General features: G+C 42.7%; 2 protein-coding genes across 2 annotated transcripts in view; one reads left to right on the top strand and one right to left on the bottom strand.

Moving 5' to 3' along the window:
* Positions 1-3,036: 3,036 nt before the first annotated feature.
* On the top strand, positions 3,037-10,218 carry LOC108680169 (E3 ubiquitin-protein ligase LRSAM1). The gene is made up of 2 exons (XM_018168941.2): positions 3,037-4,666; positions 6,244-10,218. Exons 1-2 carry the CDS (start codon positions 3,104-3,106, stop codon positions 7,054-7,056), a joined length of 2,376 nt encoding a protein of 791 aa, XP_018024430.1. The 5' UTR covers positions 3,037-3,103; the 3' UTR covers positions 7,057-10,218.
* A 1,681-nt stretch (positions 10,219-11,899) lies between these two features.
* The window catches only part of LOC108680162 (WD repeat-containing protein 17), a 33,059-nt gene continuing 30,048 nt past the window's right edge, over positions 11,900-14,910 (bottom strand). The window contains exons 25-27 of the mRNA XM_047880632.1: positions 14,128-14,233; positions 13,590-13,758; positions 11,900-12,825 (exon numbers count right to left, since the gene is read on the bottom strand). Coding sequence (XP_047736588.1) covers positions 12,706-12,825; positions 13,590-13,758; positions 14,128-14,233 — 395 coding nt within the window. The 3' untranslated portion in view covers positions 11,900-12,705. The remainder of the gene's footprint in view (positions 12,826-13,589; positions 13,759-14,127; positions 14,234-14,910) is intronic.

Here is a 14,910-nt window from a genome sequence, read left to right as displayed (position 1 = left end):
CTCTTTCCGCATTTTTTTTCAAAAGGTGGAAGCATCAATAGATACTTATTTATTTCAGGTAACTTGATTCAATTTAATTTAAAGGGGTCTGGGTCCAAAGGTCGAAATTTTGGCTTTTCTGGTTTTAGGCTCATCTAAACATGTTGACTATGATTGCTCCATCTTGCACTATTATCTCATTTTTTGTACTTTTTTTAAGCAGGGTTGCCAGACAGTCATTTTTTCTGGACAAATTCCGTGATTTAGTTTGTCTCAATTGCGTTGGCCGGCTAAAATTTATGATAGGGGTACTTCCTAATTAAATTTTAAATACTGCAAAAAGAAAGTAAATGGAATTTTTATAGCGGAATCTACAAATAAACTAGTATACATTGAATTATGAGCCTTTTCTGGCCTTTTTTGTTTTCGGATTTGGCAGATTTTAGGCAACCTGAATTATGTACCACTATATCCTGGAGAAATACATTTTGTGGTCGCATATGTACCAATACATAGTCAATGTGTTAAAGCTTACTTATGACACATTGAACAGTACTAGAACCATCTCTGTACATTGTTTTATGCGTTCACGACAGATCCCGTAAGGGGATGAGGTGTCCAGGCCCCTTCAGTAAAGTTATGGCGGAAATTACCCGGCCGGGCACCATAAGGGGATCGTCTGACGTAAAGCGGCCAATTATGACATTCTCCAGTTCTTATACTCATCTTAAAGCTGCTTTTCTGAAGCATTCAACGGTACCAAAACCATCTCTGTACGTTGATTTATACGTTTACTACAGATCCCAAAAGGGTGAGTTATGATAGGGGTACTTCCTAATTAAATTTTAAATACTGCAAAAAGAAAATAAATGGAATTTTTATAGCGGAATCTACAAATAAACTAGTATACATTGAATTATGAGCCTTTTCTGGCCTTTTTTGTTCTCGGATTTGGCAGATTTTAGGCAACCTGAATTATGTACCACTATATCCTGGAGAAATACATTTTGTGGTCGCATATGTACCAATACGTAGTCAATGTGTTAAAGCTTACTTATGACACATTGAACAGTGCTAGAACCATCTCTGTACATTGTTTTATGCGTTCATGACAGATCCCGTAAGGGGAGGAGGTGTCCAGGCCCCTTCAGTAAAGTTATGGCGGAAATTACCCGGCCGGGCACCATAAAGGGGATTGTCTGACGTAAAGCGGCCAATTATGACATTCTCCCGTTCTTATACTCATCTTAAAGCTTACTTTCTGTCGCATTGATCGGTACTAGAACCATCTCTGTACGTTGATTTCTGCGTTCACAACAGACCCCTTAAGGGGGGAAGGGGGTGGGGGCCTTCAGTAATTCCAAAGGGGGAAATTAAGTATAAAATGTTCTCTCCACTCTGCTAGAGCTCAGTAACCTCACAGACAACACGCGGAATGGTGTTCATTTAGTGGCTCTATGCACCGATGACTGTCTTTGAAGTGAGTTGATGCTTACTTTTGGTATCTAGGCTACAATATGTGCCTTTATGTGCCGCATGGCGTTTTGCCTCTACTGAACAATTGCCAAAGCTGAAAACCTCTCTCACGGCAATCCTATCTCCTCCTACAGCTTTGAAGCTACAGCAATGAGACATTAACCATTAGGTTTGGAAAGGAAAAATCTACAAACGTCACTTGGTTGTTTTTCCAATTTTGTTATATTTCGGATTTTATTTTGCAAAAAGTGGGGGAGGGTGGGGGTAAAATCAATACATTTTGAAAAATATTGGAAAATATGCTTCCACACCCACAAAAATGAGAAATCCAAAAAACCGCCACGTGGCGGTGAAAAAACTGCTACCAAAAAATGGAGTTTTTTTACCAACAAAATAAAAAAATTGGAGGGGGTTCTATGACAGGCTTTAAATAATAGCTTTTTTTCATTGGTAACATTTTTCATTTTTTAACCTATTAGATATGCATAATTTTTTTTATCTTTCTATTGTGATACGTAGCCTCAGTATTAGGCCTTTAATGCCCATTGACAAAATTTTTCTATGTCAAATAGTTTTTGAGTTTTGGGGGTTTTTGTTAAAAAAACAAAAAGTGGTCTAAGTTACCCCATTTTACGGTAATGTATATTATAAATAGATACTAAAATTTTCTCAAAAAAATTTTGTTTTCTCTGAAACAAATTTTCATATATGCAAAAATGTGAACAGCCTATTGTCATTTTTGAATAATAGATTTAAGTGTATTTTTATGCACAATTTTGAGACATCTATGAATGTAATGTCATATTTTTTCTAAGATGTTTGAGGCAACATGACTTATTATATTTCTGGCTTCTCTCTTGTTAGGGACCAAATAGTCTCAAACCTTTTGTTTGGTATAAATTTAACTGTGCCACTAAAACTCTTGAGCTCATTCCAAATCTGTGACTAACTTCAGTAGGATGGCTCCTTCATCCATAAAAGGCTCATAATTTTTTATCTCAAACCATACCTATCATTAGATGTTGCATGTCCCCTTAGGCCAGCCATTGAGGCAGCCATAGAAGATTTTTGAAATGTGTAATGAAAATTGTCAGGTTAATCAATCCTGGCTTACATTCTTCAAATAAAAAGTTCAGTACAGATGCACTTTTCCCTGCTTGCTTAACTGTTTACATGTGCTTGCAAATGATGGGTATGATATATACAGAAGCTCCAATTAGAAAATTCAGCAACTTTATGATGTTATCGAGATGTCAGTAGATAAAAAAGCAAAAATACTTCAATGTAATTGTTTCATTCTGCACCCACATGCAGCAACCTTACAAAATTCAAATTTTATCTTGTATTTTCAAACACCATATTGCCTCTTATGATGGCTGTGAACCATCACCTATCAATTATATCACAATTTATAATCATAGAGAAGATACACATGGTGGTGAAGTCCTTACAGTACTTGTGAGAAGTGATATCTTGAGTTTAAGTTTAGACTTCTTGCCGCTCTCACTTAAGAATTTGGTGTGTGGTGTTAACAATTTTTATTAATTTAACTAACTTTTTACCAACTTTTCCATTTCAATTTCAGACGTAGTATGTAGTTATGTTTTAAAACTTTTATTTTTCATCAAGGAACCTAAATTGTAGAATAATGCCTTTTTGGAACTTTTTCAAACGGAAGCATGAAACTCCTTCATCTGAAGTGGCAGGACCAGAAGACAAGCACCTGCTGGCTCTGAAGTGCATGCAGTCACAGCAAACCACTGAACCTGTCTACGACATCTCAGGTTGTCAAGCCACCATTGTACCTGATCAGACCTTTACTTACTGCAAACTTCTTAGAAAAACTTCATTACTACTCCATACCAATGCTTTAACTTCACTCAAAGATGGTGGATGTATGAGTGATCTAATCGCACTTCAAGTTTTAGATTTCCACAGCAACAATATAAGTCAGCTGCCATCAGACATTGGAATTCTGATTAATTTAGTCAAGTTAGATGCTGCAAAGAACCATCTCAAGTCATTGCCATCATCATTTAGCAATCTGAAGAGCCTCGAACACCTAAACCTTTCTGAAAACGACTTTTCTGAAGTGCCTCTGGCTATTTGTGCCTTACCAAAGCTTTGCAAGTTGTATATGGAAGGAAACCTCATTAAACGCATCCCTGAAAAGTTTCACCAACTTCAGAGTTCCTTAGAGCATTTCACTGTGTCCCTTGATTGCCTCAAAGAGCCGCATTGCAGGTTGCTCAAAGAGGCAGGACTGGAAGCCTTACTGCAGCACCTCTGTGCTGAAGCAGGAGTGGAATACACGGGTGTTTTAAAACAACCTGAGAAAACTCAGGCGCCTCAGACGCCCCTGCCTCCTCAACCTGACGAAGACCTCACGCCAGTCATGGCAAACTATATCCTGAAGAAACGCCAAGAGATGATTGAACATTTGATGAAGGAGAAAGAGAAAGAAGAGAGAAACGAGGAGGAGCTCAACTTTGTTCTTAGGAAACAAGATGATTTTAAGAAGAAGCTGGCTTGCGATGTAAGTAGCTCTGTTGAAAACCAGGTTCTTGCCAAATCCAGGAAACTCGAAGACCAGTTGTGGCGAGTCGAGCTCGAGAAAAAGATGAAGGAGAAACAGGACGAAGAAATAGGAGCATATATAGCTCGTACTACAAGTAAGCATGATAAGATCGAACAACTCACAGCGCAGGAGGAAGAGTTACACCGTGAGCTAACCAGCATAGTTGGCGACCGCAGCAGCGAGCAGCAGCGGCTAATTGCCGACCTGACTGCGAGCGAACAGCAAGTGGCCTCCATCACGGAAGAGATCATCAGTGGCGCAGCACTAAAAAATGCCGCATTCGTCGCGTCTTTGGCAGCGCAAGAAGAGCAATTGGAGGCGCTTGTGTCATCTGCTTCAGATGCCAAAGCTGAGGTTCGACAGAGCGAGGTGTTGAGAGCCATGCAGGAACTTCTATCAGAAACGGCCGCGTTAGAGTTGCGGCTGCACGGCGGCAAGACTGATGGTTGGGTATGTGATCTACTTGAGTCAAGCAAGCACAACGACGTGCATCTCAGTGACGTTTTCTCCGCACGGCAAAGCAACCTCAAGAACTGGAATGAGATTCTTCTTAACGACCAGGAGTGTCAGGCTGCTGCCTTCAAACTTCTGCTGCTCAACAACGACATCAAGCGGGCCAATATCATCATGCAGGTAAGGGTTTTTTCATTTACCATTATAGATTTGCTTTTTGGAGTGTCTCATTACTTACTTTGCGATTGATATTCACATGTTTTTTGTTTTGTGTCGCAAGGGGAGTTCGCTTTGAGTTCCTGCCAAAATTTGTCAACTAGAACATGTTGTCGGCTGTGGGGAGCGTCTACCCTAAAATCGAAAATTTTCACTTTTTCGGTTTTTATTCTCATCTTGAAGCTTACATTCTGACGCATCTAACGGTACCAAAACCATCTCTTTCACGACAGATCGCGAAAGGGTTAGAGGTGGTGGAGTTCTTTCACATGATAGGCTGAAATTACCGGCAGTACACTTAGTTAGCTAGTCTGAACACGCTGTGCTTCACTTATACGTACGCCTGCAGTCGTACGGGATAGTTCTCGTGCCGTCTTTCGCACCATCCTTGACAGAAATTGAGCTCCAGGATCGTCTAGTCATGCAACCTTACACCCTTGAATGACTATTTCGAGGCGCGCGCGACTTTGTCGGGCTCTACTGAAAAGTTAACTTATTGTCACTGTAAACCTATCTACTCCTAGAGTTTTGAAGCTACAACAATGAGACATATATCATTCGATTTGCAAATAAAAGATCTACAAAGTTGTGTAGGCGTTTTTCTAATTTCGTTATAGTTTGGATTTTATTTAGTAAAAAGTGGGGGAAAATTAAAAAAAATACGAAAAATGTCCCCCCACCAACAAAAATTAGAATTTCAAAAAAACGTCTACACAGTTTTGTAGATATGGTCCTTACGCATCGATTGATACATGTCTCGATGTCGTAGCTTGAAAATCCTGGGAGGAGATAGATTTCTACGTTACAGTACCCCCTTTTTGGCCATTTTCTAAGAATTTCTCGTTTTCTTTCATTTATTTCGAAAAATTCCCATGAACAAAAAGCTTTTTTTCTATTTTACATAAGTGTACCAAGTTTCAGAGTGATCCGTCTGTAAATAGCCAAGATAAATTTTAGGGTAGACGCTCCCCTTAAGTGTGCCTGGCTTGGGTATTTACCTAAATTCTAGAGAATAGCCACTCAAAGAATGTCTAACGTACGTATTTCATTTCAGACTATTTGGTATGCATTTTATTTGTTAACCTTTGCTCAAGATTTTTTATTCATTGTGTGAAATTCTTAAAACCTGTTGATTTGCTGATGTTCTTCAGTTACTTTTTGAGAGCGAGGCTTTTCCACTTATGTACAAATAGATTCAGTTGAAGCAAATGGCTGGGGTAAAGTTTTGGATGATCATCTTAGCTAACTATTTACTGTGAAAAATCATTATTTAACTAAAAGGTAGATTTCGTATTGGACTGCTCTGCAGTCCGGAATGACAAAGCGGTGCATTCGTTATTAACCCCCAGTTCTTGTTTGTTTCTGACTATGATCCTGTTCCTATACTAACGCCGCTGAAGCAGCATCAAGCTGTACTCATGTTGTCAACCAATGCGTACTCTACTACTATATAACTTAGCCTTCATGACCGTTGCCTTGGTTTCCTATGAGCACTCAGGTACCGCGTGGCACGTTAAACAAAGATTTCATTTCTTTTTCAGATCAAGCAGGTGGAGAAGGAGCTGGTGCGAGTGTCTGCCTTGGAGCTTCGTAAGCAGACGTTGTCGTTCGAAGGTGGGTCAATGGAGATGCTGGAACAGCGCCACGCTCTGGTGAATCTGCTAAGGCGCCTCGTCTCACAAAAGAAAGAACGCGAGTCAGAGTTGCAAGACTGGGTGACCAGGATGGAGGGCGTACTCGAAGTTGGTGGCAAGGATGCCTCAGACTTTTGGCTGGTGCAGTACCAGCGGCTGATGGACATCAAGCCCCACTATCTGGCTGAGGCTGAGGCGCATCTGGATGCCGACGTGGCAGAGGTGCTGCACGCGGCCAATGCATCGCACCTTCGACCGGTGTTTGCTCGGCACGGCGTCTCCCTGCAAGACCTCTCCAGCATGGATGAGGAGCGTGCCCAGGAATTTGGCATCTCCAGAGAGCTGCATGAAGCCCTACAGGAGGCGCTGCAGGAGTATCTTGCTAAACTGAAGCTCGGGGCTTCTTCTCTGCCTTCAAAGTCTGTTGATGGAGAGACATGCTACGATGCACGTTCGCCCTCTGCCCCGCCCGTTCAATACCTGCCTGACGACGATTTGCCGTCCGCTCCCAGCTTAGAGCATGCTTACGTGGAGCCTGAGTGCGTGGTGTGTCTAGCGCAAGCGTCATGTGTCTTGATGTTGCCGTGTGGGCACGTGTGTCTCTGCCACACGTGCTCTCTGCCCCTCTCTCTCTGCCCAATCTGCAGGACGGATATTTCCACCAAGCTCCTCATTGGCACCCAAGCTCTGCCGGCGATGGAGTCAGAGCACGCGCTCTGAGATTACCAAGGACGAGCAATGCCGCTTTGAGAAAAAATACTTTCGAGTTCACAGCTAAGCCTAGTTTTAGTTTTTGCAACTTTTTCATCTTTGTCGTGCAATATTTAGCTCAAGTTTGTCGTTGCAATTGTACCTGGGGGCTTGCCGGCTCTCACTGGCCTGCTGGCCGTTCTCTAAAGTTTACATGGATTTCTGAGTCGCTTCCAGACTTGGTTGCAGAGGAGTCGTTGTGTTGGTATGCAAGTTATATGTACTAGTGGCGTAATGCCGTCACCTTTAGTAATGATGGTTTCCAAGATACCTTTATACTTGTGCTAATAATGCGAGTTAAATGCATGCGCGTTCCGTGAGATAAACACGCGCATTCCGTGCGTGTTCAACACACGTGCGCTGCCTTAAATAATGTTCGTGGATTATTTGGTTTAAAAGTATGAGGAATTCAAATTTATCTGTGGTTATGGTTCAACATGTGTCCATTTTTAAATAGCACTTTCTATTCTAAATATCCTACTATATGTATTCATTACTGGAAGCAAGTTCACTGTTGTGTCATGCGTCACCAGTCGTCAAGAAGTTTCTTCGACTTGCACTTCATGTGCGTTGTTGGTGCTCATTATTCCGTCGACCTTATCCTACTTGTCAGTTGTGCACACTTAACAGTCTAGAAAGTTTATAAGTCCATTTTTAAGTAGTTACCGTTTTAATGCCTTTTTTAAGCATTCACCGTTTTAATACCGTATTTTAAACAGTTACTGTAAGTTAGGACTCACAGCCCCGAGCTGCATCTCTGATCAGCTGACAATATTCTGTCTTTCTGCTGACATGAGATCATACAATAACTAAATTCTAGTTACTTTATAGTAATACAAGTTTGAAATTTTGTGTGGTCTCTAGTCGACATTTGCAGCGCATAAAAAGAACCATATTGGTTTTTAGTACAATTTACCTTCTCTAGTCAGCTCAACTAAAAATGCTCTTGCTGAAGAAAATTTTGTATTATCGAGATTGCTATGTTATGCATTAAGAAAATTTATCTTCACTCTCTATAAGAGCCACGTATTTCCTACTTCGACTGTAAGGTTCTTCAAATGGCATAATGTGATAAGAAATACTCTTAGTGTGTTCGCTGCTACGAAGTATTGATTCAGGCGCCTTTCCTGGCCAGTATCTTGTGTAAAAAGTTTTATCTCAAGCGACCTCTTGGTTCGGCGCAAGGGTCACGCGTTCCTAGGGGCATGCTTCTTGCCTCTCTTCGGGTCTCAGTTGTGGGACAAAGTTGTGGTGTAGGCAGATCAGATGTAGGGGTAAGTTGGGGTGTAGGCAGATCAGATGAAGGGATAAGTTGTGGTGTAGGCAGATCAGATGTAGGGATAAGTTGTTTTTTAGGCAGATCAGATGTAGGGATAAGTTGTTTTTTAGGCAGATCAGATGTAGGGATAAGTTGTGTAGGCAGATCATATGTATGGATAAGTTGGGGTGTAGGCAGATCAGATGTAGGGATAAGTTGGGGTGTAGGCAGATCAGATGTAGGGATAAGTTGGGGTGTAGGCAGATCAGATGTAGTGATAAGTTGTGGTATAGGCAGATCAGATGTAGTGATAAGTTGTGGTTTAGGCAGATCAGATGTAGGGATAAGTTGTGTAGGCAGATCAGATGTATGGATAAGTTGTGGTGTAGGCAGATCAGTTGTAGGGAAAAGTTGTTGTGTAGGCAGATCAGACCTAGGGATAAGTTGTGTAGGCAGATCAGATGTATGGATAAGTTGGGGTGTAGGCAGATCAGATGTATGGATAAGTTGGGGTGTAGGCAGATCAGTTGTAGGGAAAAGTTGTTGTGTAGGCAGATCAGATGTAGGGATAAGTTGTTTTTTAGGCAGATCAGATGTGGGATAAGGTGTCGTGTAGGTAGGGCAGTTGTATGAATAAGTTTTTGTGCAGGTAAATCACATGTGGGGGTTCAGTTGAGTGGGCAGATAAGATGTTGGGATGAGATTCGTTCGCAGATATGATGTCGGGAGAAGTTGTTATGCTTGCTGATGAATTGCGCCTCTCATCTCACTCTCTCGTGCGATGCCTCTTGCAAGCGACATCCTGTACGTTTCAGTTTCTGTTCAGTTTCAACTTCGTTTCATTTGGTGTTTACCTGTCCTTCCTTCGTCTTCATGAGGTGGTAACTCGCTCATGGCTCTAGCCCGCTTTTTGCCACTTGGCGCCTACGCCCTTTGTTTGGGTATCAATAATCATAATTTTCATGATGTTTCTTTACCTCCCACCTTGCGGGCGACTTCAATTTTGTGACTACTGACGCCAAATCGATACATCAACTATACGGCAAGTTTTGTGTCCTCTACTATATCAACAACAGTATTAACCTTTTTAATACTACCACTGCGTTAGCTAATACTGACACTACGTTTAATATTACCATTTCACTGCCGGCACTGTTTACATGACACTGTCCTACATGGGGTACAATTGAAGTGCAGCTGAAGTTCTGCATTTGTCTCAGGATGAGTATATGATGCTAGCAATGCAGCAGCCAGTCTGATGCACCGCCTCCAAATCCTCCCAAGCCTTAAATTGATATCGAGCTCACGCGTGCAAGCTAATGGCATGACGTCTTCGTTTGCTTTTGTTTGCAGCCGAGAACCCACGGCAAATATATATCAAATCATCGCTAAGTTCCTTCTGTATTCATTTCAAGTGTTCCGAAATTGTGGTGAGCTTACCACCAGTGTCATGGGTTCGCAATGTTACGCAAGAACTTAAGAAACACACGATTCCAAGTTTTTTTCGTCATGAAGAAGTTCACTACCCTAAACGGTGAATACCGGCATAAACGTAGTACTGATGGTACGTGACAACTTTACACGACCTCCTAGGGGAGACGGCTACTTAAAGTAAGCACTAATTTATTACATATTGTGTATTTAACAGTTCTGTCGTTCAGTATTTATATCACGAGCAGGGAGATCCCATATGGATCACCAATCCTGCCTTGAAGTTGAACAATACGCGTAAACTTGGTGCCAGTAAACCAGATGTATCAGCACTTGTCACATGATCTTATAATAAACCATCGGATACATTAAAGGACATGGGAATATAAGCTTATGTGTTGCGTATCGCATTTTGCATGAATATTATATATGTTTTCCCTGGAGCTGTGTTTTTATTCTGTACGTCCTAACATAAAAAAACTAAACCTAACTTCTGAACGAAAGAACTGTGGTGGCTGGTTTGGGATCCAGTCAATCCTGTATGAGGATAAACTGGAGTGAAAGAATGGGCTCTCGGTTATCAATTTAGTCTAGTTATGAATCAATTAGCACATTAGAAGTCTTTCATATGTCTGCGTATCACAGACGATAATTTCTTATCGAAAGCTCACGTTATTAATTTCCATGTAAATGCACGTTCTGTGCTTTCAGATGCGTGAAAACTTGATAAATTCTAATATCAATAGACAAGTTCAAAGTCACCAAGGTTAGGTCAACACCATGGCGCACAGACAAGAGACTAGGCTTAGTACAGATGCCAAGAAGAAAGTTTAATGCCAAATTCTGCCGTTGCCCCTCCCCGAATTAAAGTTCATAATATAACGCTTCATAAGTTCAGAAAGAAAGGCATTTGCAAGGATTATTCAACACAAGGTCTCCAGTAGATGGAATACGTCAACGATCAGGAGTTAGGTACTAAGTGGCAACTTGATAAGGCGGGCGGGCCACAGTAAATATATGAGGTTAACAAACAGGCAACCCACAACTTGATATCTCTACACAAAAGGCGTGCACAAAAAATTTAATACTTTCAAAATTTACCCGGTAAACAGCTAGAAAGTTCAAAGGACGACGCAAACTGCATCTAAGTTACATACGAAAAGAATGAACAACGACCATATATAGCGGCCATCAGCTGCGGCTCTGCTTTATATTAGCGCTTCACATAGTCATGCTTAATTAGCGTCGTTCTTGAATAACCCGCTTTGGGGAATTTCGCAAAGAGTTTATTGCTAGACACATTTGCCCTTCAATGTACTTACGTATTTGCGTCACTTAACTAAGCTGAACATCGAATCATTACACTCAATTGGATTTTAGAAAGAACGTCGATCTCATTAGCTGTTTGTCATAACAACAGGCAGTGGCCGTCCCAACACTATTTGCATCTATGTTTCTCGAACACCCCGAAAAACTGGTCGAAGGATTGCTGTAAATGTAAACAAGTAAACTTGCACTGGTAATCTGGTCGCAGGATTGCTGCTGAAAACACGTAAACTTGCAGTGGTAACCTGGTCGCAGGATTGCTGCTGGAAACGCGTAACCTAGCAGTGGTAACCTGGTCGTAGGAGTGCTGCTGGAAACGCGTAACCTAGCAGTGGTAACCTGGTCGCAGGAGTGCTGCTGGAAAAGCGTAAGCTTGCAGTTGTAACCTGGTCGCAGGATTGCTGCTGGAAACGCGTAAACTTGCAGTGGTAACCTGGTTGCAGGATTGCTGCTGGAAACTTGTGAATTTGCAGTGGTAACCTGGTTGCAGGATTGCTGCTGGAAACGCGTAAACTTGCAGTGGTAACCTGGTTGCAGGATTGCTGCTGGAAACTTGTGAATTTGCAGTGGTAGCCTGGTCGCAGGATTGCTGCTGGAAACGCGTGAATTTGCAGTGGTAACCTGGTTGCAGGATTGCTGCTGGAAACGCGTAAACTTGTAGTGGTAACCTGGTCGCAGGACTGCTAATTGAAACAAGTAAACTTGCAGTGGTACGCATGACTGCTGTTGGAAACGCTCCCTGTTATTTTATTCAAGGTAAATTAATTATACGATTCAGGTCAATACATTCAAATCCTCGAAGTCTGGGTAGCCTTTATTCTTGCTCATTATAAACTATCGCTTATAAACATCCTGGCGACAGCCTGATCGCAGTTCGTGCAATTTATGTGCAGACGATGAGCATAGAAAGCTGGGGGCATTTTGGCTCAGCTGGTGCACTGACAAAAATTGACAAAAAAATGGTGACCAAAAGACAAAATGAATTACTTATATATAGTATGATAATAAATTATATAAATATAATATAGAAATAATACAGTATCAGCCACTAGCCGAAATCAACAATGCACATGAGCGCTTATGGTGACAACAAATTGCATACACGTAACTCGTTCCTCAAGATACGTCATTCTATAGCGGTTAAATAAGTATATCCGAACATTCAACTGGCCATTTCTTGAGCTGTATGGTTCAATAATTGTTTCTCGCTTCTCGCTTTCTATCTTATCAGTTAAAAAGCAAAGCGTTAACTCCGCGTGGAATATTTGGTCTCGCTGAATTGGTTGTGGGTGCGACAGTTGACGTTGTTTCAGTGCACAATCATCCACAGTTGAGCGTGTGGGCTGTGGGGGAAGTGGGGCCCGGCAGGGTTAGAGTCCGGCAAGATCGATGCCGAGCATGATCGAAACCCAGCAAGATCGCAGCCCAGCTGGATCGAAGCCCAGCAGGATCGTAGCCCAGCAGAGTCGCAGCCCAGCAGGATCGCAGCCCACTAGGGTCGCAGCATAGCAGGGTTGGAGTTCAGTAGAGTCGCAGCCCAGTAAGATTGGGGCCCAGCAGGGTCGAAGAACGGCAAGGCCGAGGCCCAATAAGGAGTCGCGGAATCAGAAGGGACGAAGTCTGGCGCAGGTGCCCAGCGGTGAGAACGGATGCACCTTGGCCAGCATCAAGGCTTCGTTCAGACCCAGGACCGAGTCGCCGCCTTCTAGTGCGTAGGTCGGACCCTGAAACAAGACACCTTTGAAGACTGTCTCTTATATACACTCGAGAGAGACGTTATGGTTGTCCCTGCTTTCTGTCCCAACCTAAGATTCTAACTCTAGGAAAACATGAATTTCTACCTTGTCTAGGTCGTCGGTGACCTTGCAGATAACCTTAACTTAACTGCTATCTTGACTGGACCTATGTTTTACTATGCATCCTGAGAACATCCCAGAATCAGTCAGCGGGGCATTACAGTTTTCTCGTACATGCAGCACAATGTGGTAACTGATACTATGAAAGATATACATGAGCTTCTAGTACTACAAGGAATAAGCCTTCTTAAGCCTCCCGACATCAACCTCTACACTTCTCGCCGACATCGCACGACAAACATCGTCAACTCCCCGTACCCCTAACAACATAAAAACGTTAGATGCAACTATCACCGCCAAAGCTCATCCATTATCACAAGAAATACATCACTTCCTGAACTATACCTTGACTGTGGTGCGGGTGATGCTGCAGGTACCTTAACTGTGGTGGGGTAATGCTGCAGGTACCTTGACTGTGGTGCGGGTGATGCAGCAGGAACCGTGACTGTGGTGCTGGTGATGCTGCAGGTACCTTAACTGTGGTGCTGGTGATGCTGCAGGTACCTTGACTGCGGTGCGGGAGATGCAGCAGGTACCTTGACTGTAGTGCTGGTGATGCAGCAGGTACCTTGACTGTGGTGCGGGTGATGCAGCAGGTACCTTGACTGTAGTGCGGGTGATGCTGCAGGTACCTTGACTGTGGTGCGGGTGATGCAGCAGGTGGGGTTGTGGGTGGGCAGGTGTGACCCACAGACCAAGGTGGGGCCCTTGTCGGGCCAGCTGCCCAGCACGCGGGGGCCCAGGTTCACCCCCAGCACCGTGCCCCCCACCTCCTTTCTGCCTCTCCCCCGCTCCTCCCACCTGCAGGACGGTAAAAAAATCATAATCTGTTGCAAGTTAACCTGCAAATATTTATTCTGAAGCTGTTAGTACGGATCTTATCCGTTCACTATCCAGTCTATAAAAATTCAGCTGGATACTATCTAACATTTAAAAGCTTCAGCTTTGATGAATTTAACGTATAAATATTCCATTAGTTATTGGTCAACTAGTAATCATCCAACATGTGACTATTTTGTTGATTACAATCTAATATGGAATTATTTTACATTCTATAAATTTTTAATTAAAGCAACTTTTACCTGCGACTATTTACACTGGAACCAATTAACCTGTAACTAACCTGACCTCTAAAAGCCACCTCCTACACGCCTATAGGAAGCAGGTTACCTGTGACGACAGGTCATTATATAGGATGCCAGTTCTTTGTCCGACTTATAGCAGCCTTTATCCTGAGAACGGCAAGTTATTGTCCTAATAATAGCAGGCCTTTGTCCTGAGAACGGCAAGTTGTTGTCCTAATGATAGCAGCCTTTGTCCTGAGAACGGCAAGTTATTGTCCTAATGATAGCAGCCTTTGTCCTGAGAACGGCAAGTTATTGTCCTAATGATAGCAGCCTTTGTCCTGAGAACGGCAAGTCATTGTCCTAATGATAGCAGCCTTTGTCCTGAGAACGGCAAGTTATTGTCCTAATGATAGCAGGCCTTTGTCCTGAGAACGGCAAGTTATTGTCCTAATGATAGCAGCCTTTGTCCTGAGAACGGCAAGTCATTGTCCTAATGATAGCAGCCTTTGTCCTGAGAACGGCAAGTCATTGTCCTAATGATAGCAGGCCTTTGTCCTGAGAACGGCAAGTTATTGTCCTAATGATAGCAGGCCTTTGTCCTGAGAACGGCAAGTCATTGTCCTTATGATAACAGGCCTTTGTCCTGAGAACGGCAAGTTATTGTCCTAATGATAGCAGGCCTTTGTCCTGAGAACGGCAAGTCATTGTCCTAATGATAGCAGCCTTTGTCCTGAGAACGGCAAGTCATTGTCCTAATGATAGCAGGCCTTTGTCCTGAGAACGGCAAGTTATTGTCCTAATGATAGCAGGCCTTTGTCCTGAGAACGGCAAGTCATTGTCCTTATGATAACAGGCCTTTGTCCTGAGAACGGCAAGTTATTGTCCT

Source organism: Hyalella azteca, unplaced genomic scaffold, assembly GCF_000764305.2.
Source record: "Hyalella azteca isolate HAZT.00-mixed unplaced genomic scaffold, Hazt_2.0.2 contig663, whole genome shotgun sequence".
Classification (NCBI taxonomy): Eukaryota; Metazoa; Arthropoda; class Malacostraca; order Amphipoda; family Hyalellidae; genus Hyalella; species Hyalella azteca.
This window is presented reverse-complemented; position numbering and strand designations above follow the sequence as displayed.

What these genes read in the sequence shown, in the direction of transcription:
- LOC108680169 (XM_018168941.2), top strand. Translation starts at nt 3,104, where the DNA reads ATGCCTTTTTGGAACTTTTTCAAACGGAAGCATGAAACTCCTTCATCT. An exon ending in GGGCCAATATCATCATGCAG is followed by an intron (nt 4,667 to 6,243) that starts GTAAGGGTTTTT and finishes TTTCTTTTTCAG; the next exon opens with ATCAAGCAGGTGGAGAAGGA.